The sequence below is a fragment of the Podarcis muralis genome, chromosome 13 (assembly GCF_964188315.1).
Source record: "Podarcis muralis chromosome 13, rPodMur119.hap1.1, whole genome shotgun sequence".
In the NCBI taxonomy this organism is placed as follows: Eukaryota; Metazoa; Chordata; class Lepidosauria; order Squamata; family Lacertidae; genus Podarcis; species Podarcis muralis.
This window is the reverse complement of record NC_135667.1, coordinates 25263807-25289240: the sequence shown is the minus strand read 5'-3', so window position 1 is coordinate 25289240 and position 25434 is coordinate 25263807. Positions and strand designations below refer to the sequence as shown.

The following is a 25434-nucleotide window of genomic DNA, read 5'->3' as shown; positions in this document are numbered from 1 at the left end:
TCACTATATTCTATAAGACCAGAAAATGCTTAAATGCCCACAGATTTCACATTCCAGACTGTGTCTTTGCACTTGACTCTAGCTACTGACTCCCCGCCCCCGTATTCTTACTAGAAATGAGTTTTGTCTCCAGACCTGTTGTTGAGGTATGCACCATGATGTGCACCATAACAGTGTGTGGTTGCAACATTGCACACCTGAGAACCATAATGTTCACATTTGATTAATGCTTACTCTGTGATGATGAAAACTCTGCTCTGTTTTGTTTTACCAAAGGCAGCATTGCCAATGGTCAGGTTCTCCATCCCCATTTTTGGGAATAGAGAGGAAGGCTGTGGGAGAGAGGCCTCCTAAGAGAACTGTGGGAGTTGAAAGCTTGTCTACCTGCACTAGAAATACTGATGGGAATTTACCTAAAAGGGTAGCTTTAGCAAATGCCTATTCATTGTGTTCTAATAAAGGTAAAGGTAAAGGTACCCCTGCCCGTACGGGCCAGTCTTGACAGACTCTGGGGTTGTGCGCCCATCTCACTTAAGAGGCCAGGGGCCAGCGCTGTCTGGAGACACTTCCGGGTCACGTGGCCAGCATGACAAAGCTGCATCTGGCGAGCCAGCGCAGCACACAGAACGCCGTTTACCTTCCCGCTGGTAAGCGGTCCCTATTTATCTACTTGCACCTGGGGGTGCTTTCGAACTGCTAGGTTGGCAGGCGCTGGGACCGAGCAACGGGAGCGCACCCCGCCGCGGGGATTCGAACTGCCGACCTTTCGATCGGCAAGCCCTAGGCGCTGAGGCTTTTACCCACAGCGCCACCCGCGTCCCCTGTGTTCTAATAGACCAAGCATAATTTACAGATTCTTCCCTACCAAGCACTAATGAATGAATTTGTAATGATATTGCCTGTTTCATCTCCATACCAAAAGGGAAAATATATTTCTGCATGTAGCACTTTTAAACTCTCTAAAGGTCTTTTGACCTGAATTTCCCTACAACACTGTTTTATTATCATTCTATCCCTGATGGATTTTATCAGAGGAATGCTCCCAACACTTTCCCTGCGGAATTAGGTTCCCTCAAGCATTGGATGGCATAAATACAGTGAATACGTCAATATTCCACCTAGATGAGAGCATTGGCTTGTGCCTAGTCACTTCACTTCAAACATCCATATAAAATGTGCAAATATTAGGGTGGGTGGTGGAGCAATGCTCCAGTTTAGCAAAACTAATGCTGCACACCTGGTAGAAAACATGCTGATGTTCTAGCAAATGTGTAGGTCGGAAGCAGGACTTGCTACCACTCTTATGCTTCCTCTGAACATGTGTCTGTTGAACAGTCACACTGTGGCATCTGAATATAGACTGCATTTTTAATCAAGGTCTATATTGACTTATATTTTGATCAGGTTCATAAAGTCTAAAATGGGCTTAAATTCACAAATGTTTCATGCCAGGCAGAGAAAATCTTGGCCATTCTCCTAAGACAAGGGGCCCCCCTTGATTTATAGCAGAAAACAATTCTCAAAATCGTAAAAGCTGGAATTACAGGCTGAAGACCAAGGTTACACAGACCCTACATAATTAAGAGTGGGTAAACAGTAAAATGATACCATGGGCCTCTCTTAAACTTGAGCCACAGGACAAAAGGCCAAGGGCACACGGAAAACAAGCAACTGGCTGGAGAAGGAGGGGAGTGTAAACAGGGGAATAGACTTTTTTCTTCACTTTTATTTTGAGGCTGTAAACTGTTCCTTCCTTTTACTTTGAGGAGATTTATCCTTCTAAAAAGCTATATATGTTATGTATGAAATATGCTGGCTTAAATGTAATTATGCAAAGGATCTAGAAAGAAAGAAATGCTAAATTCTTATTTCATAGAGTCCTAGAGTTGGAATAGACCACAGGGGCCATTGAGCCTAGCCCCCTGCCGGACAGGAAGACGCCATCTGGGCAGTCCTGATATATGGCTGTCAGACATTTGTTTAGAAACCTTCAAATGAAGTAGATCTTTCAATGTTGATGTGAAATTCAAGATCCTTGACATATGTTTAAGATAAAAATTTAAGATTAACCATTTGTTTTAGAAGGCAATAGGGCAAAGAGGGCAAGAGGTGAGCTGGTAATTAAGATTCCATGTAAGATATATTATTACTTATTTGTCATTTATAGATGTAACAATATATAGCTCTTTGTCTCCCTTATAAGGACAGGAGGATATGGGTGTATCTTTTGTGATTGGATATAGCAGGCAGCCAATAGGAATTTCAACCAGGCTGATTGGACAGATGCAGCCCAAGGAGGAGCAAAGGGGGCTGGATTAAGGGAATATAAGTGCTGGCCAGAATGGCAGGAGGCCAGGCCAGAGCTTGGTAACCATATACCACTGTGCCTCTCATTTATTTGTCTGACAAATAAATTATTATTTTAATTTCTCTATTGCTGCGTTGAATATTTCATTCCAGCTAAGCGTTAACCACAAGCAGGGTGCTACATTTTATGGTGCCTGCGACTCGGATCAGTGGTCTGCTGGAACGCAGCCCCTTCGCCTTACTGGACGGGGTACAAGACAGAGGACCACACTGCCTACCCAGCGCGCAATGGAAAAAATTTTTCCAGGGGAACGCAGCAGTCTCGTCTGTCTGATACCCTGCCCACTGGCGGCGACGGACCGGGGGGAAACGGAACCAACCAAGGGGTAAGTGCACAAAGGGATTTTTGGCCCTCCAATTAATTGGGAGGAAGAGAAGTCTTGATCAAACTTCTGCGTCTCAGTAAGTGGGAACTGAGTACGCTAGGTGGTTGGGTATATCAGATGGTGGTCTGGTGGGGGGAAAGGGAAGAATGGGAGGTAGAGTGTGGTGAAGTATCTTGCGCATTGTATGTGTGAGAAAGTACAGAGCAATCTGTAGCTGACCTGAGTGTGGAGTGGGTAGTACTTCGGTTCCCAGTGAGGCGACTCCATCTGGGCAAGGAAACCCACGAAGCGTGTGTGTGAGTGACTGAGTGGATACTTCACAGGGCCATACAATGGGAGTTGGGGGTTCAAAGGGGGGAAATACACCTCTTGAATGTATGTTAAATAATTTTAAGAAAGCCTTCTCAGGGGCATATGGAGTCAAAATGACGCCAGAGCGCTTGAGAACGTTATGTGAACTAGAATGGCCAAAACAAAATACTGGATGGCCATCTCAGGGAACTTTTGATATAAATTTAGTAAGCAAACTTTGGTCTAACATCACCAAAGAAACTGGAGGGTGCCCAGAACAATTTTCATATATAGATTCCTGGCTGAGCACATTAAATAAAAATCCTCCATGGATAAGAGAATGCAAAGTCCAACGATGCAAATTATTGGCTGTAAAAGCCGAAGCTAGGAAAGGAATCTTGCCAAATAAACTCAAACCCATTTTTGAGGGACCAGAGGAAGAGGTGTTTCCACCTCCACCCTATGCTCCACATTGAAGGGAGCCTAATTCAAACCCTCCACCAGTTGTAACCCCAAGGCAAGAAAGTGGAACGAATAATGGGGGTAGAGACACAGAACTTGATTCCTTGATAGATTATGATAAATATCTTCAGGAGGCATTGGAGTCCTATAATGAAGCCCAAGCAGAAGTGGTTATTCCACCTGTGAGTCCCAGTAGAACTCCATCTACAGTCTCTTTTAGTGGAACAACTGATTGCCTACCCCAAACCCCTGTACATCCAAGTCCTAGAGAATTATTACAGAAGTTACAGGGAGACCTTAATCGGTCAGCAAGCAATACAGCCAGGCGTATTAAGCTGCTAAAAGAACGCCTTGGGACAAATACCATCCCCTATGATTTGAGGCCCCTAGAGCAAAGCGAAGAGAAAGATCACGTAGTAGCCCCTCTCAGAAGAGTATTTGATGCACTTGAGGAGCCTGTGCTGGTTAACGGGCAACTCGGACCAAGGCCACCTCGAACTTCGACCCTTCAGTACATTCCATTCACAACTACGGATCTGATGAATTGGAAAACACACACCCCATCTTTTGCAGAAAAACCTCAGGCTATGATGGACTTGGTGACTTCAATAGTAAATACTCATAGTCCTACTTGGACAGATTGTCGCCAGCTTCTGAATACTCTGTTCACCACTGAGGAAAGAAGAGACATAATTGAAAAGGCACAGATATATTTGCGTGAGCAGGCCAGAGTGGGAAATATTTTTAATATTGACCGTCATCTCCAAGATAACTTTCCCTTGGAAGATCCTAATTGGGATCCAAACAATGCGATTCACCTGGCCAGGCTTACCACCTACCGCCAGACGCTTGTGCAAGGTATCTGCAGGGCATGCCAGAAGCCCACTAATATGTCTAAAGTCTCAGGAGGGTAGATGTGTTACCCATAACACTGTTTCGTGTTCGGTGTGCACCCACAAAAGACTTAAGTTGTCACCTTTTGAGCTCCTGTATGGGAGGCCGCCCTCCTTTGTTCAGGATATTCCAACTGACCTCAAACAAATAGGAGACCATGTGACACAGGGACAAGTGCAATCTCTCTCCCGTGTTTTTGTCTCTCTCCCGTGTTTGTTTGTTTTTTTATCTTAACAGGTGGGCCCTCAAGCACACGCCGTGCAGCATTGCTGAGCAGATTCATCAGCTCCAGGCTGGCATAGCATATGGGTGAAAGAGTGGAAACGTGATCCACTTGCACCTAAGTGGCGTGGACCTTACACCGTCTTGCTCTCTACTCCAACAGCGGTGAAGGTAGCTGAGGTGACCCCCTGGATTCATCACTCCCGTTTGAAGAAGTCCGAAGGCAGTTGGACGTGCAAAGGTGACCCCTCTAATCCTTTAAAACTAACTCTCTCCAAAAACCCCTGTATCTAGCCCTACGGGGAACGGGCTAGGTCACGGGCAACATTAGACGACCGGCCTGCTGCAGCCACAATCTGGAAGCTGGCTGACCTGCGCACGCCTGAAGCTTGAGGAGCATCTGAACCAGCGATTGTGAAAGGGAAGATTCTCTTATACAATTGATTGACTGCCCCCTTGTGGAACAATTATCAGAGATATTACACATTGGGGATCCTTGGGATATATGTTTTGGTCTTGGTGGTTCCCCATTTCTGTCACTGGGGGAATTATATTGGGACTAATAGTTTTATGCTATCACAATAAGGTAATCTTTTGTGGAAGGAATGCATATGCTAGACATCAACATGATTTTATTATTAATCCTGATCCCTTGGTAAGGGGAAGGGTCCTTGAATCTGACCAAATTTGCTAAATATGGATTCAGCCATGACCACAATATGTGGGTAGGTTTAGCTGAAATGGTAGCCAATGTTGCAAATAGGACCAATTGCCTTGTTTGCTCTCTTGGGCCAGATGATTCAGAGGGAGGTATGCCCTTATTACCGATACCATTAGATGCCATTGGTATGGTAAGCGAAATGCCACACCAAACAGAAGTACAGAATTTCCCCGGATGGAACTCAACTAAACCATTACGAGTTATACCTGTACAAGGGGAATTCTGTGTACATAAATCATCAGATGCAGCTGATTCTATCATGATAGGCTCTTCTCATTGTCACTATACTTGGGATTATTTTAAGAATAGTCATACCTGGGCACACGGTACTACCTATCGAACTCGGAATACCTTGCCCTGTGCACCTCCTTTTATTCATGCATGGAAAGTGGTATGGAACATAACTGTGACAGAAAAAGGCAATCTAACATACTGCACTGTGAACTCTCTGCCTCTTTTGATATTTTCGCCTTCTGTACTCCACGTACCAAAAACCTCAGACCCGATGGTTGTGGTGGATATGTGGAGAATGGGCATACAAGAAACTCCCTTCCAAATGGAGTGGGACTTGTTTCCTGGGATGGGTATTACCACCAATGTGGATATGCCCACTAGTTCAGCTAAGCGAACACGAAGGAATGCTGATATTTCTCGTATAGCAGGAGGAAGTACCCAAAGTTGGAGCGGTACTGATGATTGGCCACCAGAGCGCATTATAGCTTATTATGATCCTGCCTCCTGGAATCCTGGTGAGCTCATACAAGGGGCACGGGATCCTATTTATAATCTAAACAGAATAATTCGATTGCAAGCAGTAGTGGAACTGGTAACCAATGCAACGGCCCAGAGTTTGAGACTTATTGCACAACAGTTGGATGAAAGTAGAGCCACCATTTTGCAGCTGAAAATGGGAATGGATTATGTACTTGCCAAGCAGGGAGGTCTATGTGGAGTCTTGAACTTGACAGGGAATGCCTGTTGCTTTAACATTTCTGATTATGGTGAGGCAATCCGTGTGTTGGCCACAAGGAAGGATGGGATATGGGATGGCTCACCAATTGGTTACCTAATGTCACAGGACTCAAAGGGATACTATTGTCTTGCTTGTTTTTCTTGACAGTAGTGGTAATGGTTTTATGTATGATGCCATGTATCATTTCATGTTTTAGAAGTACAATTAGCAAGATGGTTTCAAATGAAACTTTACCTCATATCATGGCCCTATACAGAGCCTTACCTCAGGAATGTGGCATAAGATCAAGCTATCAAGGACCTTGGTGTGAAGCAAGGTCCTTGAGCTTGAAAGGGGGGAATGTGGCATCTGAATATAGACTGCATTTTTAATCAAGGTCTATATTGACTTATATTTTGATCAGGTTCATAAAGTCTAAAATGGGCTTAAATTCACAAATGTTTCATGCCAGGCAGAGAAAATCTTGGCCATTCTCCTAAGACAAGGGGCCCCCCTTGATTTATAGCAGAAAACAATTCTCAAAATCGTAAAAGCTGGAATTACAGGCTGAAGACCAAGGTTACACAGACCCTACATAATTAAGAGTGGGTAAACAGTAAAATGATACCATGGGCCTCTCTTAAACTTGAGCCACAGGACAAAAGGCCAAGGGCACACGGAAAACAAGCAACTGGCTGGAGAAGGAGGGGAGTGTAAACAGGGGAATAGACTTTTTTCTTCACTTTTATTTTGAGGCTGTAAACTGTTCCTTCCTTTTACTTTGAGGAGATTTATCCTTCTAAAAAGCTATATATGTTATGTATGAAATATGCTGGCTTAAATGTAATTATGCAAAGGATCTAGAAAGAAAGAAATGCTAAATTCTTATTTCATAGAGTCCTAGAGTTGGAATAGACCACAGGGGCCATTGAGCCTAGCCCCCTGCCGGACAGGAAGACGCCATCTGGGCAGTCCTGATATATGGCTGTCAGACATTTGTTTAGAAACCTTCAAATGAAGTAGATCTTTCAATGTTGATGTGAAATTCAAGATCCTTGACATATGTTTAAGATAAAAATTTAAGATTAACCATTTGTTTTAGAAGGCAATAGGGCAAAGAGGGCAAGAGGTGAGCTGGTAATTAAGATTCCATGTAAGATATATTATTACTTATTTGTCATTTATAGATGTAACAATATATAGCTCTTTGTCTCCCTTATAAGGACAGGAGGATATGGGTGTATCTTTTGTGATTGGATATAGCAGGCAGCCAATAGGAATTTCAACCAGGCTGATTGGACAGATGCAGCCCAAGGAGGAGCAAAGGGGGCTGGATTAAGGGAATATAAGTGCTGGCCAGAATGGCAGGAGGCCAGGCCAGAGCTTGGTAACCATATACCACTGTGCCTCTCATTTATTTGTCTGACAAATAAATTATTATTTTAATTTCTCTATTGCTGCGTTGAATATTTCATTCCAGCTAAGCGTTAACCACAAGCAGGGTGCTACAACACAAAGATAAATTATTTATTTCATAAAAATCATACACATGGTCTGATTATAAAAGGGGGAGACTAAAAGCAGTATACAAAAAGAATTTAGAAATGCTAAATATATAAAAAGCCATTGGAAAATTGTATTTTAAATGGCTTTGGAAACATAGGATTTTTGTAAATAATTTGATGTTCCTTGCAACTTTAGAGATAACACCACTTCTTTTTAGTGGATTAAATACATAGAATTTTGTTGCTTCCATGAATTCATTGGCAGGGTATTCCCAACACTTTCCTTCAATCCTGAGCTGTATTGAGGGTGAGAGCACATCTATGAAAAGACCTATGCTTGGAACTCCATTTTTCACTGTTTTGGAGCAAGAAAGAGCAAGCACTCATTCTGCAAAGTAAGTTTTTAAGGGTGTGGGGGGTATGATTGTTAAATCTAAATCAAAGGTCATAAATTCTTATGAAACATGAATACGCTTGCCTGTGTTTTAATTCTGGTGTTGAGGTGTGCGTATGTGTATTAAGGATGTTCCCAGCCGAAGGGATGCTGTGCTGAGTGGTTGGCCGGGATAAGTAGATGGCCATGCCACCCCAGGGCTGCCATGGATTGCCTTATTTGAAGGACAGGTGGAAACCCGTGAGCCTCCACAGTGGCCGGAGGGGATTGGGAAACAATCTAAAATGGTGCTGCGTGCCTGGGGGAGAAAGGAGGTGCCAAATCAGGCTGCAACCACCACTGACTGACAAGACAGTAAGCAGCCATTCTGGTGTGTGTGTATTAAGGACGGCAATGTTGACAACTAGATCCAGTTCCTAGCAAACTCCCAACAATGGGATCATATGTATATTTATTTTGATTCATTTAGAATCATAATCAAGAAAAGTAAAGGTGAGGGATATAAACAAATGAGGAAAAGAAAGGGAAAGAGACATAATTAATGAATAAAATGCAAATGATTCAAAGCAGACTCGTGGGTGCCACTTGACGTCTCTCTTTTTAAATTATTCTACCTGCAAGGAGGATGACTTGCATTTGGGACATTTGGAAAGCGTGAGAGCTGATGAATAATCAAATTTAAATCTACACATTAGTCCAAGAGATGACAATTATGTTGACTCACACTGGAATTGTCACAGACTATGCCCATTTATTATGTTTTTAAGACAGTGGAGAATGTTGTGATGCTTTGAAAGCTGGAGTAAGAAAAGAGTGCAACATATTAATTGGCATCTACCCACTGTTCTTGATTACTGTTTGGCAATCTGACTCCATCAAATGAGCTTGCAATGTCATTAATACCTTCAGTAAGTTGGATGCAGTAATACAAGGTTACCCAAACAATTTTTAGTAAGCTGCTTCTTTTTAAAAGGGTTCCTTGCACATTATTTCCAATGAAAAAGAAGGTGTAGTCTGCAAAACATCAAACAGGGATAGACCTCTCTCCCCTCTCTGTCTCTCTCAATTCCACACAGCCCCTGGAGATGTTGTTACAAAATCACATTATGCCATTTCCAGTGACATTTATGGCCCCATTTTGAATATGTGTGGCAGGATCTGTGCTTTCTAACTGCTTAGAGAGATTTTAGTTTTGAAAAAGCTAAAGAAAACAAATAAGAGAATGGATAAAAAGTCATTGGACCACCTCATAATTCTGTAAATTATATGGCTCTCACTAAGAGCCATATAAACACAGAAAGTAAAAATTAACTCATAATCAGATTTGCTTTGAATTACAAAATATTTTCTTACTTAGCAGTTTTCTAGACTGCCTTTCCTCTCACAGGGTTATCTCAGGACAGTTCCTAATTCGGGGTTAAAGTTCACATGATTGGATCAGGGCATGTTATATATTTGAGAACTGCAAACCTACTATATTTGACATGAACTGATTAGTTTTGATTTCCAGCAGCACCATTATTCATGATGTGTTTGCATTGACCATATTACCACATGACAAAATTGTGTTGTTTTAATGCAGTGCGGTCCTCCACTTATAAGAATCTTAATCCAACTGCATGTACAATTGGATCAAGTTTACTTCTTTACACTGTTTTAGCAATGCATACAAGTCAACACCTTCAACTATGCACTGTGGACCACAAAAACTTATGCAGTTATAAATTTGCTAGTATTTAATGAGCTGTAAGCCAAACCACTATTTTGCTTCACCAAAAAATCTACCCAGGAAAGTGCTTTTTCTGCACTTTTTCACAATATGTACAGCTGTACATTATCAACATGTGGAAGATTGGGGGGGGGGGATATATGAGAAAGCTGAAAGTGAAATAAAACTATGCACACATAGTGCTAGAAAGTAGAAACTTGTAAAATATAAAAGGACCCAAGAGAGAATTCTGAATCCATTCATTTTACTTCAGGTAATATATCCCAAAATCTGAGAATAAATTAGGAAAATTTGGGAACAATGCCCATTTATGAGTGCTATTGTATTCACACCCTCCTGGGGGGTCTTATAGAAAGCCAGTGTAAGAACAGAATGATGAACCACATAGCTCTTTTGGCTGATTCAGCAGGCACTTCTTAAATTCCTAAGCATTTTGTAAAATCTGTTTTGAATTCAAGCATGTGATAATTTAGACAATTCTTAATCCAATTTCAAAGGCATTTGTGTATGAGGTTTGTGGGGCAATTACATTCATTAACAAAACAGTTCTGAGAAAGATTGAAAATGAGGGAGTGGGAAAGATAATAGTTTGGTCTGCATGCCAGGCTAAGCAAACCATAATTTAGCATCAACATATGAGAATGGGGGCTTCCAGGAAGAAAATTTAATCTACTTTGTTCTTCTCTGATCACTTTGCTGCCATGCCATGCCATGCCATGCCATGAGATTTGAATCCACTCTAATGCCCTAACTTTCTCCAGACTAACTATGGATTTGTAGAATTCCTGTATCCTAAATGATGTTTTTGCCTGGTGTGACATGCAAGCCAGACCAGTATCAATAGTGTAATAATCTGATTTAATTAATAATCTAGATGTGCCTTTTCCTCTTCCATACAGGATATCCATTCTATGGAAGAGCTAGCTGAGAACCAGACCAGTCTAAATGAGTTCATCCTGGTAGGGTTTTCATACCTTGCTGAATGGCAAATCTTGCTGTTTTTGTTTTTTCTGCTGATGTACATTACTGCCTTAGTTGGAAACATGCTCATAATTCTGCTCGTGAAACTCAACCATTCCCTTCAAACTCCCATGTACTTCTTTTTGGTAAACCTATCTTTCTTAGAAATAGGATACACCACTAGTGTGGTGCCCCAGATGTTGGCACATCTGTTAACAAAACATAAAAGCATTTCCAAAGCTAGATGTGCAGCCCAGATGTATGCCTTCACCATCCTGGGGCTGACAGAATGTTGCCTCCTGGCAGCTATGGCATATGACCGCTATGTTGCCATATGCCACCCATTGCACTACACAGTAATCATGAATCACCAAGTCTGTACAAAGTTGGCAGCCGCAGCGTGGATTATTTGCTTCTTGGTACAAGTTGCTCAAACAGCATGGATCTTCAGCTTACCCTTCTGTGGCTCTCAACACATCCAGCACTTCTTTTGTGATATCCTACCAGTGGTGAAAACGGCATGCACAGACACATACAAAAATGAGATTGCAGTCATGGCAGTGACCATCACTTTTATCATGAGTCCTTTCCTACTAATTATCCTCTCCTACGTCCGCATAATTTCAACCATCCTTAAGCTTCCTTCTGCTGAGCAAAGGCGGAAAGCCTTCTCCACTTGCTCCTCACACCTCATGGTGGTGACATTATTCTTTGGGTCAGGCCTCTTCACCTACTTAATGCCCAAGTCCAAATATACTTCACAGAGTGACCAAATGAGTGCTCTTATGTACACAGTTGTCACTCCAGTTTTAAATCCCATTATATATACCCTAAGAAATAAAGAAGTGCAGAAAGCATATAAGAAAACAATTGCAAGGGTCTTCTCTCCACAAAACCCAACTAGCTGAATGTCTGAAGAATGGAGCATAGAAAAAAGGGAAAAAGTAAACACTGAAGACATAACTACTGATTAAGCGGATGTAAATATTTCATTCAAATGTGGCTCGTGGCTGCATTATTGCAGGAAGCCAGCCAGATTCCAACCCAATGCAACCTGGACTGTCTGTATATCAGTGATCATTTGGGAGGGATTCTTGCTTTAACTATAAATCTACATGTGCTTTGATTATTGATTATTTCTTTTTGTAGACTGTTTGTTGTACAGGAACCTGCTTTTTACATGTGTCTTACATGGTTATTGAAGAGCTAAGTGTGAAGCACACTCAGTAACAATGGTTTTCTGGTTTATTGCTGTCATACAGTTGACATCTTTTCTCAATAAATATTAGGTATCCATTTATTCACAGACCTAGTTCTGACACACACAAAGTGTGTGTATGACCACGTTTTAGATTTTACTAAAATTCTCCCCTGTGGGGAAGGCGGTGGAGAGTATCTCCCACACACGTTAGGTGCCACTGCAGCCCCGAACACCCTCCTTCAGTGATGAGCTTTTGGCACTGAAAACTGTCTTTGTTTCAGCAAGTGTTATTTTGTGGCTACAACTGTGGGTGAGCTCCAGCAGCCAGTGCGCCCCACAACAGCCAGTGCCCCTTCCACAGCCAGGCTGGAGCCAGGAGGCCACCCCAAATAACTACAGCCATGCTGAACCGCAACTTCCACTACCTTCGAAGTTGGTCTTCATTTGCCTTAGATTATTATCTAGACTGATGAAGGACTGTGTATAACTCAAATCCTTGTATAGTGTACTGGATGCAGCTGTTGGTATGCATACAATGCACTGCACGACCCACTCCATTCATGTTATTCTAATCAAACATGACTACCTAGTCTTTTTTATCCATCCATTCATTAATTTCATAAAATTTATATAACTGCTTTGTTGTAGAAAAAACCTGAAAGAAGTTTGAATCCACAGGAAATTAGATGGGTGAAATTTAGATTGCATTGAAAAGCAGTATTTTCAATTCCTATAAAAATGTGAGGTTTCTGGAAGTAATGGTAATTTCTGGCATCACCCAAGGATTAAATGCATATATTTTTTGTTAGCCATTCTTACCCCAATGGATTAGTTAGCAGAAAATTCCCAAACGTATTCCTTCAAAATTCAGTTGCATCAAGAATGAGATCACCTATATGAAAATATCTTTGTTTGGTGCATCATGGAGCACTGCTCTGATGCACGAAACAGCAGTTACTTCTTTTGCAAAGTAAGATTTCATGGTAGTAACGTATGATTGTTACATCTAAGTCAAAGAACTTTTGATCACAACTGACTGTGTTTTAATTCTGGTATGTTTGTCTGTAATGCTTTTATAGCTAGATACTGTTAGGAGAATCTGAACTGTGAGATATTCTATCATCTATCTCTATCTATCTCTATCTATCATCTATCTATCTATCTATCATCTATCTATCTATCATCTATCTATCTATCTATCTATCTATCTATCATCTATCTATCTATCATCTATCTATCTATCTATCATCTATCTATCTATCTATCATCTATCTATCATCATCTATCTATCTATCATCTATCATCTATCTATCTATCTATCTATCTATCTATCTATCTATCTATCTACTATCTATCTATCATCTATCTATCTATCTATCTATCTATCTATCTACTATCTATCTATCATCTATCTATCTATCTATCTATCTATCATCTATATCTATCTATCTATCATCTATCTATCTATCATCTATCTATCTATCATCTATCTATCATCTATCTAATCTATCTATCATCTATCTATCTATCTATCCATCTATCATCTATCTATCTATCTATCTATCATCTATCTATCTATCTATCTTTCTATCTATCTATCACCTATTATTATCATCTATCTCTATCATATATCTATCTTCATTTTTATTTTACAACCAAGAAAATTCAAGCCATGAAAGAAACGAAGAAATAAAGGAATATAAACGATTCAAATCAAACTAGTGTGTGTTTTTCAGTGTTTTACCTTACTCTACCTACAAAGCCACAGATCACAGTGAAGAAAAGTTACAGTGCTCATAGAATTCAAGCAATGGGACTTCAGTTTCATTTTCTGATCACATGCCCCCCCCTTCCCCTAGTGTGCTCCATAAGGTCGCTGAACCTCCTAGAGCAGGTTTTGAGGGTGTGTGGGTGCTTAAGGAGAATCTAAGTTCCCATGCACAAGTGGAACAGCAGTGTTGAGTACAACCCATTGTACCTGAGTGCTTTCCATTTCATGGCTAATAGGACCCCTGACCATTAGGTCCAGTCATGACCGACTCTGGGGTTGCGGCTCTCATCTCGCTTTATTGGCCGAGGGAGCTGCCGTACAGCTTCTGGGTCATATGGCCAGCATGACTAAGCCGCTTCTGGCAAACCAGAGCAGCACATGGAAATACCTTTTACTTTCCCGCCGGAGCGGTACCTATTTATCTACCTGCACTTTGACGTGCTTTCGAAATGCTAGGTTGGCAGGTTCATGGCTAATAGACGATTGCAATTTGAAGTCTGCTTCACCAAACAGTTCAGATGAGCTGATACAGAAGCACGCTGAAAAACATGGGTGGAAGCTCTGTGGGTGGCCCCCAGGTTTTAGTGGAATCCGAGTTCCATTGTCCCTGACTGAAATGAAAAATAGTCCACTAATAGTTGGAAAACCAAAGGTTCTTCATCCCAGCCTTAAAAGCTTTGATGCAAGGGGCAAAGAAATTAGTTTGTTACTCTAAAAATAATCTGCATGAATGAGTTCTGGCAGCATCAATAATAGCAATGTGATGGTATTGAACATGTGACAGCTTTCTTAAAAGTGTTGTGCTTTGCTGAGATATAAAGCGGCTCTGTACAGTGATAAAACACAACTGGTGATAACTGTAATCCAAATGCATGTACAACTGGATCAAGTTTACTCTTTTATGCTTTTTTAAGGAATTCATACAAGTCATCAGAAGCATGGTGGATTATTGACCATGAAGAACTATGTAACGATAGATTTGTTAATATTTAAAGAGCTGCATCATTGATGACAGTTTTTGGTCAACACCAAAAAAGCATAACACTGCTTCTTTCTCGCACTTTTTTCTCAACATGTACATCTGTACACTAGCAATGTGCATGCACTTGGAGAGAGCGGGGATATATGAGGAAGCTGAAAATGGAACAAAATTGTGTCTACACTGTGCTCATTGAAAGATTGAGAAATATGAAGGGAACTATGGGAGAATTCTTGAATGTATTGGTTTTATTTCCAGGGAGAAAACCAGTGAATTTAGAATTCCAATTTAGAATTAAGGAAAATTTGGGAACTTTTTTGCCTCCAGTAAGATTATCCTAATTACACACGAGAAAGTTTCAATGGCTGCTAGTCATAATGGCTTTATCTTACTTCCATTGTCACAGACAGTAATCCTATTGGGAAGAGAGCTATTGCATTATTGTCCTGTTTGAAGGCTTCTCGTAGGCTTCTGTTTTGCCACAGTGAAATTAGGATTATGCACTAGATGGGCCTTTTGTATTCTCCAGATAGCTCTACTATAATTACCTGATTTAATACATGATCTGTATATATCTTTTCCTTTTCCATACAGGTTAAGCATTCTATGGAACTAGGTGAGAACGAGACCAATCTGAATGAGTTCATTCTGGAGGGGTTTTCATATCTTGCTGAACTGCAAATCTTGCTGTTTCTTGTTTTTCTGGTGACATACATAATCACCTTGCTGGGAAACATGCTCATTATTCTGCTCATAAAACTCAACCCTTCACTTCAGACTCCCATGTACTTCTTTTTGGTAAACCTATCATTCTTAGAAATGTGTTACACCACTAGTGTGGTGCCCCAGATGCTGGTACATTTGTTAACAGAGCATAAAAGCATATCCCTAGCAAGATGTGCAGCCCAGATGTATGCCTTCGCCATGCTGGGGCTGACAGAATGTTGCCTCTTGGCAGCTATGGCCTATGATCGCTATGTTGCCATATGCCACCCATTGCACTACACAGAAATCATGAATCACCAAGTCTGTACACAGCTGGCAGCCGCAGCGTGGATTATTTGCTTATTGGTACAAGTTGCTCAAACAGCATGGATCTTCAGCTTACCCTTCTGTGGTTCTAAACACATCCAGCACTTCTTTTGTGATTTCCTACCAGTGATGAAAATGGCATGCACAGATACCTACAAAAATGAGATTCTTGTCATGGCAGTGTCTATTATTTTCATCATGAGTCCTTTCCTGCTGATCATCCTCTCCTACATCTGTATAATTTCAACCATCCTCAAACTTCCTTCTGCTAAGGGAAGGAGAAAAGCCTTCTCCACTTGCTCCTCACACCTCATGGTGGTGACACTATTTTTTGGGACAACCCTCTTCACCTACTTAATTCCCAAGTCCAGCTACACTCCGCGGAGCGACCAAATAATTTCTCTTATGTACACAGTTGTCAGTCCATTTTTGAACCCCATAATATATACCCTAAGAAATAAAGAAGTGAAGGGAGCATTTAAGAAGACAGTTTCACGGTTGTTCTCTGTACAGAACCCAACAAGTTGAAAATCTGAAGCATGGAGTATGGCAACAAGAAAAATAAATAAAAACAGGACATATCATTTTTTATTAAATGGCTGTAAGTATATTGTTATGGTCTAATTTATAACAGTTATTACAGAAATGAACCTGATTCCAACCCAGTAACCTATATTGCCTGTACCTCAGTGATAATTTTGGAGTGATTCTTTGATTTAACCATAAATCTGTACCTTATTTGATGATTAGATTTCTTATACTGTATGCTATACAGGAACCTCTACAGCATGATTAGTTTACTTCTACTTGTATACTGTATTTTTCCTCTTTAAAGAAACTCATACTCGGAGACTTACTGTATGGAATTTAAACAGAAAAGCGATTTAATTCACAACAAGAATAATAAACAGAAATAATATGGGAGTTGGAAATCTTCAAAGAAACAGCAAACTATACACACACTGAACTCATCAGATGTCACAGGCTTTTCAATAAGTTGGTTAGTGTACAGCTTTGATTTTATTCAGGTACTTAAACTTATCACAGACATGGTACAGTTTAGGTTTCAATAACTGGGGATTCTGAGACAGGTTGGTCCTTTCTGTCAGGTGAGTTCTGCCAATTATCCTTCCCAAACTTTAGAAATCTCTAGAAGTCTTAGTGGCTAGGCACATGGGTGGTGCTGTGGTCTAAACCACTGAGCCTCCTGAGCTTGTCAATCGGAGATTCTGTGATTTAAACCTGCATAACAGGGTAAGCTCCCGTTGCTCTGTCCCAGCTTCTGCTACCTAGCAGTGTGAGAGCGTACCAGTGCAAGTAGATAAATAGGTACCGCTGCAGCAGGAAGGTAAATTGTGTTTCCATGTGCTCTGGCACTCATGACAGTGTTCTGTTGCAGCAGAAACGGTTTAGTCATGCTGGCCACATGACCTATAATGCTGTCTGTGGATAAACGATGACACCCTCGGCCTGAAAAGTGAGATGAGCATGTGCCCCCTAGTCACCTTTGACTGGACTTAACTATCCAGGGGTCCTTTACCTTTTACCTAGTAGACTTAGAATATCAGACCAGGGAATCAGCACTCATTCCCCTTCTAACTAGTTTAGGATTATTCTTCTCTCACTAGAAGACACATCCTCTTCCTACTGGACTGAGGTTTAAGTAGACAGAGCATTCCCTCACAACTCCACCACTCCTACACTAAAATTCAGCTTTCCAGTTCTCGTGTTTCTGTATACTCTTAAAGACAATAACCTTTATCTTTCAATCTAACTCCCAGATCAGAGACTGCCTTCTCTGGCTGTAAATATTCCTTCAGAGTAGTTTTCACACAACTCAAGAGGTACACTGTCCCTCCACTAGTAAAAATGGTATGCATAGACACCTCCAAATATGAAGTTGCTAACAAGCAATAATAAAAACAAGTTGAATGAATACAACTTAAAAACAAAATTAAAATACAACATTAAAATACTGAAACATTAAAATATTAAAATGTAGCCTCATCACAGAAGGAGAAAGGAAAAGAAAAAAGAAAGAGGGGAAGGGAATCAAATTGGCTCCAAGCCAAAGGCCAGGTGGAACAACACTGTCTTACAGGCCCTGCGGAAAGAAATCAGATCCTGCAGGGCACTGGTCTCATGAGGCAGAGCGTTCCACCAGGCCGGAGCCAGAGTTGAAAAGGCCCTGGCTCTGGTTGAAGCTAATCTAACTTCCTTAGGGCCCGGGATCACTAGGGTGTTGCTATTTATGGAGCTTGAGGCTCTCTGTGGGGCATACTGGGAGAGGCGGTCCCGTAGGTACGAGGGTCCTAGGCCATGAAGGGCTTTAAAGGTCAAAACCAGCACCTTAAATCTGACCCTGTACTCCACCAGGAGCCAGTGCAGCTGGAAAAGCACTGGGTGAATATGCTCCCATGGCAGAGACCCCGTGAGGAGCCTCTCTGCAGCATTCTGCACAGCTTCAAGTGCAGCCCCGCGTAGAGCGAATTACAGTAATCAAGCCTGGTGGTGACCGTCGCATGGATCACTGTGGCCAGTTCGGGGCAGGAAAGGTAAGGGACCAACTGCTTGATGCAGCGAAGGTGGAAAAATGTCGCCTTGGCTGTTGCTGTAACCTACACCTCCATGGAAAGGGAGGTGTCAAGGATTACACCGAAACTCTTAACAGAAGGCAATGGCACTAATTGGGCCCCCGCAAGAGAAGGGAGTTGGTCCCTCATCCCCATGCCATCCCGACCCAGCCATAGGACCTCTGTCTTCAAAGGATTTAGTTTCAATCGGCTCCCACTAAACCATCCAGCTACAGCTTCCAAGCATCTGGTCAGTGTGATCTGGGCTACCCTTAAATTTCATTCTGATCCTCACACTTCATGGTAGTGAAATTGTTCTATGGGACAGCCTTATTTGCCTCCATTAGGCCTCAATCCAGCTACACTCTGGTGAGTGACAAAATTATTTATTTTATGAACACTGTAACGATTCCTTCTTTAAACCCCATAAAGCATGTTCTCACTAAAGGAGAGCATGTGTTGCGGATGGGGCCGGACAAAACACTATGCAGTGACTAGGCAAAATTGGATGCGGCCTAGTGTTGGTTGGTGTGTGTGTGACTAGGGGAAATGTGATGCAAATTTAGGGGTGGGATCAGAGGTTATTTAACCAGGGTCCACAGTAGGCTACTTTCTCTTTCGCTGTGGACATCGGATCACCCGCCCGCCCTCCCTTGTTTGGGCTTGCGCTTTGACCTTGCTATGCCTGTCATGGGGTCGTCCGCATTGGTGCGGGGGCCTGGTAGGAATTTTTCCAATTGGCTGATTAGTGTGTGCCTTTTGGGTTTTGCCTACTGCGTAGCAAATCGTCACAACTTGTAAGGTTGGCGGTTAGGCATTGGTTAAATTGGTTGGTGGAGGGGTATGGATTGGCTGTGCCTGCCCCTCCAATGCTGTTGCTGCACAGGAATTCCATTAAAGGAATTCAGGGGCTTACCATCCTTTCGTCCAGACCCCTGGAATCGGGTTTGGGCCGTGTAAGCCCCTAGGAGCATGCAGGGAGAAGCTGAGGGTCTGTGTCGCAGCTCCAGTTATCCCTGAACTTGTTCCTCCACACTGGCTTTCGCTGGAATCCGGAAGCCAGTGCTGTCCCCAAGGCGGGGGGGGGGGGGGGGGACAGCTAGTCATAACCAATGCCTAAGCAACCACTCACAATTATGTATGATAATAAAGTTGTGGCCAAAATTATGCCAAAAACCTTAAACAAAAATTATGTGTGAAGTGTGAGTTATTTGGATAAAGGTGTTTTGGGGGGACCTCAGCACGCAACATATACCCTAAGAAAAAGAAGTGAATAGAGCATTTGAGAATCAGTTATAAAAAATTTCTCTGCACATGATCCAACCAACTGAACATTTGGCAACAGAGTTGGGAACATGCTCATAATTCTGCTTGTGAAACTCAACCATTCCCTTCAAACTCCCATGTACTTCTTTTTGGTAAACCTATCTTTCTTAGATAAATTAAATGCATATATTTTTTGTTAGCCATTCTTACCCCCATGGATTAGTTAGCAGAAAATTCCCAAATGTATTCCTTCGAAATTCAGTTGCATCAAGAATGAGATCACATATATGAAAATATCTTTGTTTGGTGCATCATGGTGCACCGCTCTGACGCACGAAACAGCAGTTACTTCTTTTGCAAAGTAAGATTTTATGGGCCTAAGGTATGATTGTTACATCTAAGTCAAAGAACTTTTGATCACGATTGACTGTTTTTTAATTCTGGTATGTTTATCTGTAATGCTTTTATAGCTAGATACTGTTAGGAGAATCTCAACTGTGAGATATTCTATCATCTCTCTCTCTCTCTCTTTCTCTCTCTCTCTCTCCCTCTCTATCTATCTATCATCTATCTCTATCATCTATCTATCTTCATTTTTATTTCACAACCAAGAAAATTCAAGCCATGAAAGAAATGAAATAAAGAAATATAAACGATTCAAATCAAACTACCCTGTGTTTTTCAGTGTTTTACCTTACTCCACCTACAAAGCCACAGATCACAGTGAAGAAAAGTTACAGCGCTCATAGCATTCAAGCAATGGGACTTCAGTTTCATTTTCTGATCACATGCCCCCCCCCCTTCCCCTAGTGTGCTCCATAAGGTCGCTGAACCTCCTAGAGCAGGTTTTGAGGGTGTGTGGGTGCTTCAGGAGAATCTAAGTTCCAATGCACAAGGAGAGTCTCTTCTGTGAGTGGAAGAGCAGTGTTGAGTACAACCCATTGTACCTGAGTGCTTTCCATTTCATGGCTAATAGGAGGTTGCAATTTGAAGTCTGCTTCACCAAACAGATCAGATGAGCTTAAACTGAAGCACGCTGTAGAACATGGGTGGGAGATCTTTGGTGACCCCCAGGTTTTAGTGGAATCCGAGTTCCATTGTCTGTGACAGACATGGAAAATAGTCCACTAACAGCTGGAAAACCACAACTTCTCCATCCCAGCCTCAAAAGCTTTGATGCAAGGGGCAAATATATTACTTTATGACTTAAAAAAATAATCTGCATGAATGAGTTCTGGCAGCATCAATAATAACAATGTGATGGTAATGAACATGTGATGGCTTTCTTAAAAGTGTTGTGCTTTGCTGAGATATAAAGCGGCTCTGTACAGTGATAAAACACAACTGGTGATAACCTTAATCCAAATGCATGTACAACTGGATCAAGTTTACTCTTTTATGCTTTTTTAGGAATTCGTATAAGTCATCAGTAGCATTGGTGGATTGTTGACCATAAACTATTACGTAACAATAGATTTGTTAATATTTAAAGAGCTGCATCATTGACCACTGCTTTTGGTCAACGGGGGGGGGGGGGCATAACACAGCTTCTTTACTGCATCCTTTTTTTCTCAACATGTACACCTGTACACTAGCAATGTGGATGCACTTGGAGAGAGCAGGGATATATGAGGAAGCTGAAAATGGAACAAAATTGTGTCTACACAGTGCTCATTGAAAGATTGAGAAATATGAAAGGAACTATGGGAGGATTCTTGAATGTATTGGTTTTATTTCCAGGGAGAAAGCCAGTTAATTTAGAACTCCAAACTCTGAGAAGGAATGTGGAAAAATTTGGGAAATTTTTAGCCTCCAGTAAGATTATCCTAATGACTGCTAGCCAACTTACTTTCATAGTCACAGAAAGCAATCCTCATTGGGGAGAGAGCTATTGCATTAGTGTCCTGCTTGAGGGCTTCATGTAGGCTTCTGTTTTGCCATGGTGAGATTAGGATCATCCACTAGATGGGTCTTTTGTATGCTCCAGCTAGCTCTACTATGATTACCACATTTAATTAATGATGTGTATTTGTCATTTCCTTTTCCACACAGGATATCCATTCTATGGAAAAACTAGGTGAGAACCAGACCAATCTGAATGAGTTCATTCTGGAGGGGTTTTCATATCTTGCTGAACTGCAAATCTTGCTGTTTTTTGTTTTTTTGGTGACATACATAATCACCTTGCTGGGAAACACACTCATTATTCTGCTCATAAAACTCAACCCTTCACTTCAGACTCCCATGTACTTCTTCTTAGTGAACCTATCATTCTTAGAAATGTGTTACACCACTAGTGTGGTGCCCCAGATGCTGGTACATTTGTTAACAGAGCATAAAAGCATATCCCTAGCAAGATGTGCAGCCCAGATGTATGCCTTCACCATCCTGGGGCTGACAGAATGTTGCCTCTTGGCAGCTATGGCATATGACCGCTATGTTGCCATATGTCACCCATTGCACTACACAGTAATCATGAACCGCCGGGTATGTGCACAGCTTGCAGCTGCATCATGGATTACTTGCATCTCAGTAGAAATTGCTCAAACAACATGGATATTCAGTTTACCCTTCTGTGGTTCTAAACACATCCAACACTTCTTCTGCGATATCCTACCAGTGGTGAAAATGGCATGCACAGACACCTACAAAAATGAGATTCTTGTCATGGCAGTGTCTACTATTTTCATCATGAGTCCTTTCCTGCTGATCATCCTCTCCTACATCCGTATAATTTCAACCATCCTCAAACTTCCTTCTGCCAAGGGAAGGAGAAAAGCCTTCTCCACTTGCTCCTCACACCTCATGGTGGTGACACTATTTTTTGGGACAGCCCTCTTCACCTACTTAATACCCAAGTCCAGCTACACTCCGCGGAGTGACCAAATGATTTCTCTTATGTACACAGTTGTCAGTCCATTTTTGAACCCCATAATATATACCCTAAGAAATAAAGAAGTGAAGGGAGCATTTAAGAAGACAGTTTCACGGTTGTTCTCTGTACAGAACCCAACAAATTGAAAATATGAACCATGGAGTATGGCAACAAGAAAAATCAATAAGCACAGAACATATCATTGGTGATTAAGGGTCTGTAAGTATATTGTTAAGGTCTAACTCATAACAGAGTTATTGCAGAAATGAACCTGATTCCAACCTAGCAATCTATATTGCCTGTACCTCAGCGATAATTTTGGAGTGATTCTTTGGTTTAACCATAAATCTGTAACTTCTTTGATGATTAGATTTCTTATACTGTTTGCTGTACAGGAACCTCTACAGCATGATTAGTTTACTTCTACTTTTAATGTATTTTTCCTCTTTAAAAAAACTCATACTCGGAGACTTGCTGTATGGAATTTAAACAGAAAAAGGATTTAATTCACAACAAGAATAATAAACAGAAATAATACAGGAGTTGGAAATCTTCAAAGAAACAGCAAACTATACACACACTGAACTCATCAGATGTCAAAGACTTTTCAATAAGCTTTGATTATCTTCAGTTACTTAAACTAATCACAGGCATGGTACAATTTAGGGTTCAATAACTGGGGATTCTGAAACAGGTTGGTACTTTCTGTCAGGTGAGTTCTAATTTGCCAATTATCCTTCAGATTCCCACCCTTGAGAAATCTCTAATAGACTTAGCAGCTAGGCACGTGGGTGGAACTGTGGTCGAAACCACTGAGCCTCTTTGGCTTGTCAATCGGAAGGTCTGCAGTTTGAACCTGCATAACATGGTGAGCTCCCATTGCTCTGTCCCTGTTTCTGCTAACCTAGCAGTGCAAGAGCATACCACTGCAAGTAGATAAATTTGTACTGCTGCAGCAGGAAGGTAAATGGTGTTTCCATGTGCTCTGGCACTCGTTACAGTGTCCCGTTGCAGCAGAGGCAGTTAGGTCATGCTGGCCACATGACCCAGAAAGATGTCTGTGGACAGACGACAACTCCATCGGCCTGAAAAGCGAGATGAGCGCCCCCCCACCACCACCACCATTGACTGAACTTAACCATCCAGGGGTCTTTTACCTTTTACCTAGTAGATTTAGTATATCAGACGAGGGAATCAGCACTCATTCCACTTCTAACTGTAACAAAATAAAACAATTCCTTCCAGTAGCATCTTAGAGACCAACATAGTTTGTTATTGGTATGAGCTTTCATGTGCATGCACACTACTTCAGATACATCTTTAGATACTTCTAATTGGTTTGGGATTATTCTTCTCTCACTAGATGATACATCCTTGTCCTACTGAACTGAGGTTTAAGTGGAGCATTCCCTCACAACTCCATTACTCCTATAGTAAAATTCAGCTTTCCAGTTCTCACATTTCTGTATACTCTTAAAAGACAATAACCACTATCTTTCAATCTAACTCCCAGCTCAGAGACTGCCTTCTCTGGCTGTAAATATTCCTTCATAATGGTTTTCACACAACTCAGAGGTACTACTGTTGACCTGCCCAATGCCATGAACTAATTCTGTGTAACACTTATTCTGTGATATCCCACCACTAGTGAAAATGTTATGCATAGACACCTCCAAATATGAAATTGCTGTTCATTCTTGCTGATCATTGTCTCCTAAATCCATATGATTTGGGCTACCCTTAAATTTCATTCTGCTCCTCATACTTCATGATAGTGAAATTATTCTATGGGACAGCCTTTTTTGTCTACATTAGGCCCCAATCCAGCTGTACTCCAGAGAGTGACAAAATTATTTATTTTATGAAAACTGTAGTGACTCCTTCTTTAAACCCCATAATATATACCCTAAGAAAAAAGCAGGGAAGGGAGCATTTGAGAATCAGATATAAAACTCTTCTCTGCACATGATCCAATCAACTGAACATTTGGCAACAGAGTACAAAGAAATCACAGTAAAATAGGATGCCGCTATTCTCATCAGAACAAATGTTGATAGGTATGAAATCATGATTGTTGATTAAGGCAGTGTTTCCCAACCTTTTTTGGGCAAAGGCACACTTGTTTCATGAAAAAAATCTCGAGGCACACCACCATGCCAGATGGGGAAAAGTCACTTTTTACTTATGTAAAAAAAAATAAAAAAATAGTAACAGCATAGAAGGTAATGGTTATCTCTTTGATGTCTGATGGGAGGGCATTCCACAGGGCGGGCGCCACTACCGAGAAGGCCCTCTGCCTGGTTCCCTGTAACCTCACTTTTCACAGTGAGGGAATTGCCAGAAGGCCCTTGGCACTGGATCTCAGTGTCTGGGCTGAACGATGGTGGCGGAGACGCTACTTCAGGTATACTGGACCGAAACCGCTTAGGGCTTTAAAGGTCAGCACCAACACTTTGAATTGTGCTCGGAAAGGTACTGGGAGCCAATGTAGGTCTTTCAAGACTGTCGTTACGTGGTCTCGGCGGCAGGTAGCAGCGCTCACAGCTTACGGACTGCACCGTGTAACAGGTGTCTGGCCCAGCAGCCTAAGGCGGACAAGCCACTGAAACAGGCATTCAGAATCCATTCATTTCATAAAACCTGCAGGGCTCAATCTCTGTGTTTGTGTATGTGTGTGTTTCTGTTTTGCCCAAGGGTCTGGGGGTGGGAGAGAGCTCTTTAGCATGATGCTTTTAAAACAATTAAATTATCAACAAACAAACCTGATGATACGAATAGCAACGTCAGGTGCTACGGGGGGGGGGGGGGAGAAGGGGGCCTACTCAGAAGTAAATACTGCGTCCAGGCGCAATTAGCGCTGATTTAAGGTGCACCAAGACTGCCTAAAAACCTCACCAAAGATATGCAACAAAGC

At 41.6% G+C, this 25434-nt stretch overlaps 3 protein-coding genes across 3 annotated transcripts; all 3 read left to right on the top strand.

The window, feature by feature from the left end:
- The first annotated feature begins 10774 nt into the window (after nucleotides 1-10774).
- On the top strand, nucleotides 10775-11731 carry LOC114582985 (olfactory receptor 10A4-like). Its single transcript, XM_028704331.2, has one exon. The coding sequence runs from the start codon at nucleotides 10775-10777 to the stop codon at nucleotides 11729-11731; it is 957 nt and encodes a 318-aa protein (XP_028560164.2).
- Nucleotides 11732-15334: 3603 nt separating this feature from the next.
- On the top strand, nucleotides 15335-16334 carry LOC144325340 (olfactory receptor 10AG1-like). The gene is made up of 2 exons (XM_077918236.1): nucleotides 15335-15341; nucleotides 15391-16334. The coding sequence occupies exons 1-2, from the start codon at nucleotides 15335-15337 to the stop codon at nucleotides 16332-16334; spliced, it is 951 nt and encodes a 316-aa protein (XP_077774362.1).
- Nucleotides 16335-21663: 5329 nt separating this feature from the next.
- Nucleotides 21664-22666, top strand: LOC144325339 (olfactory receptor 10A7-like). Its single transcript, XM_077918235.1, has 2 exons — nucleotides 21664-21670; nucleotides 21723-22666. Exons 1-2 carry the CDS (start codon nucleotides 21664-21666, stop codon nucleotides 22664-22666), a joined length of 951 nt encoding a protein of 316 aa, XP_077774361.1.
- The last annotated feature ends 2768 nt before the right edge of the window (nucleotides 22667-25434 follow it).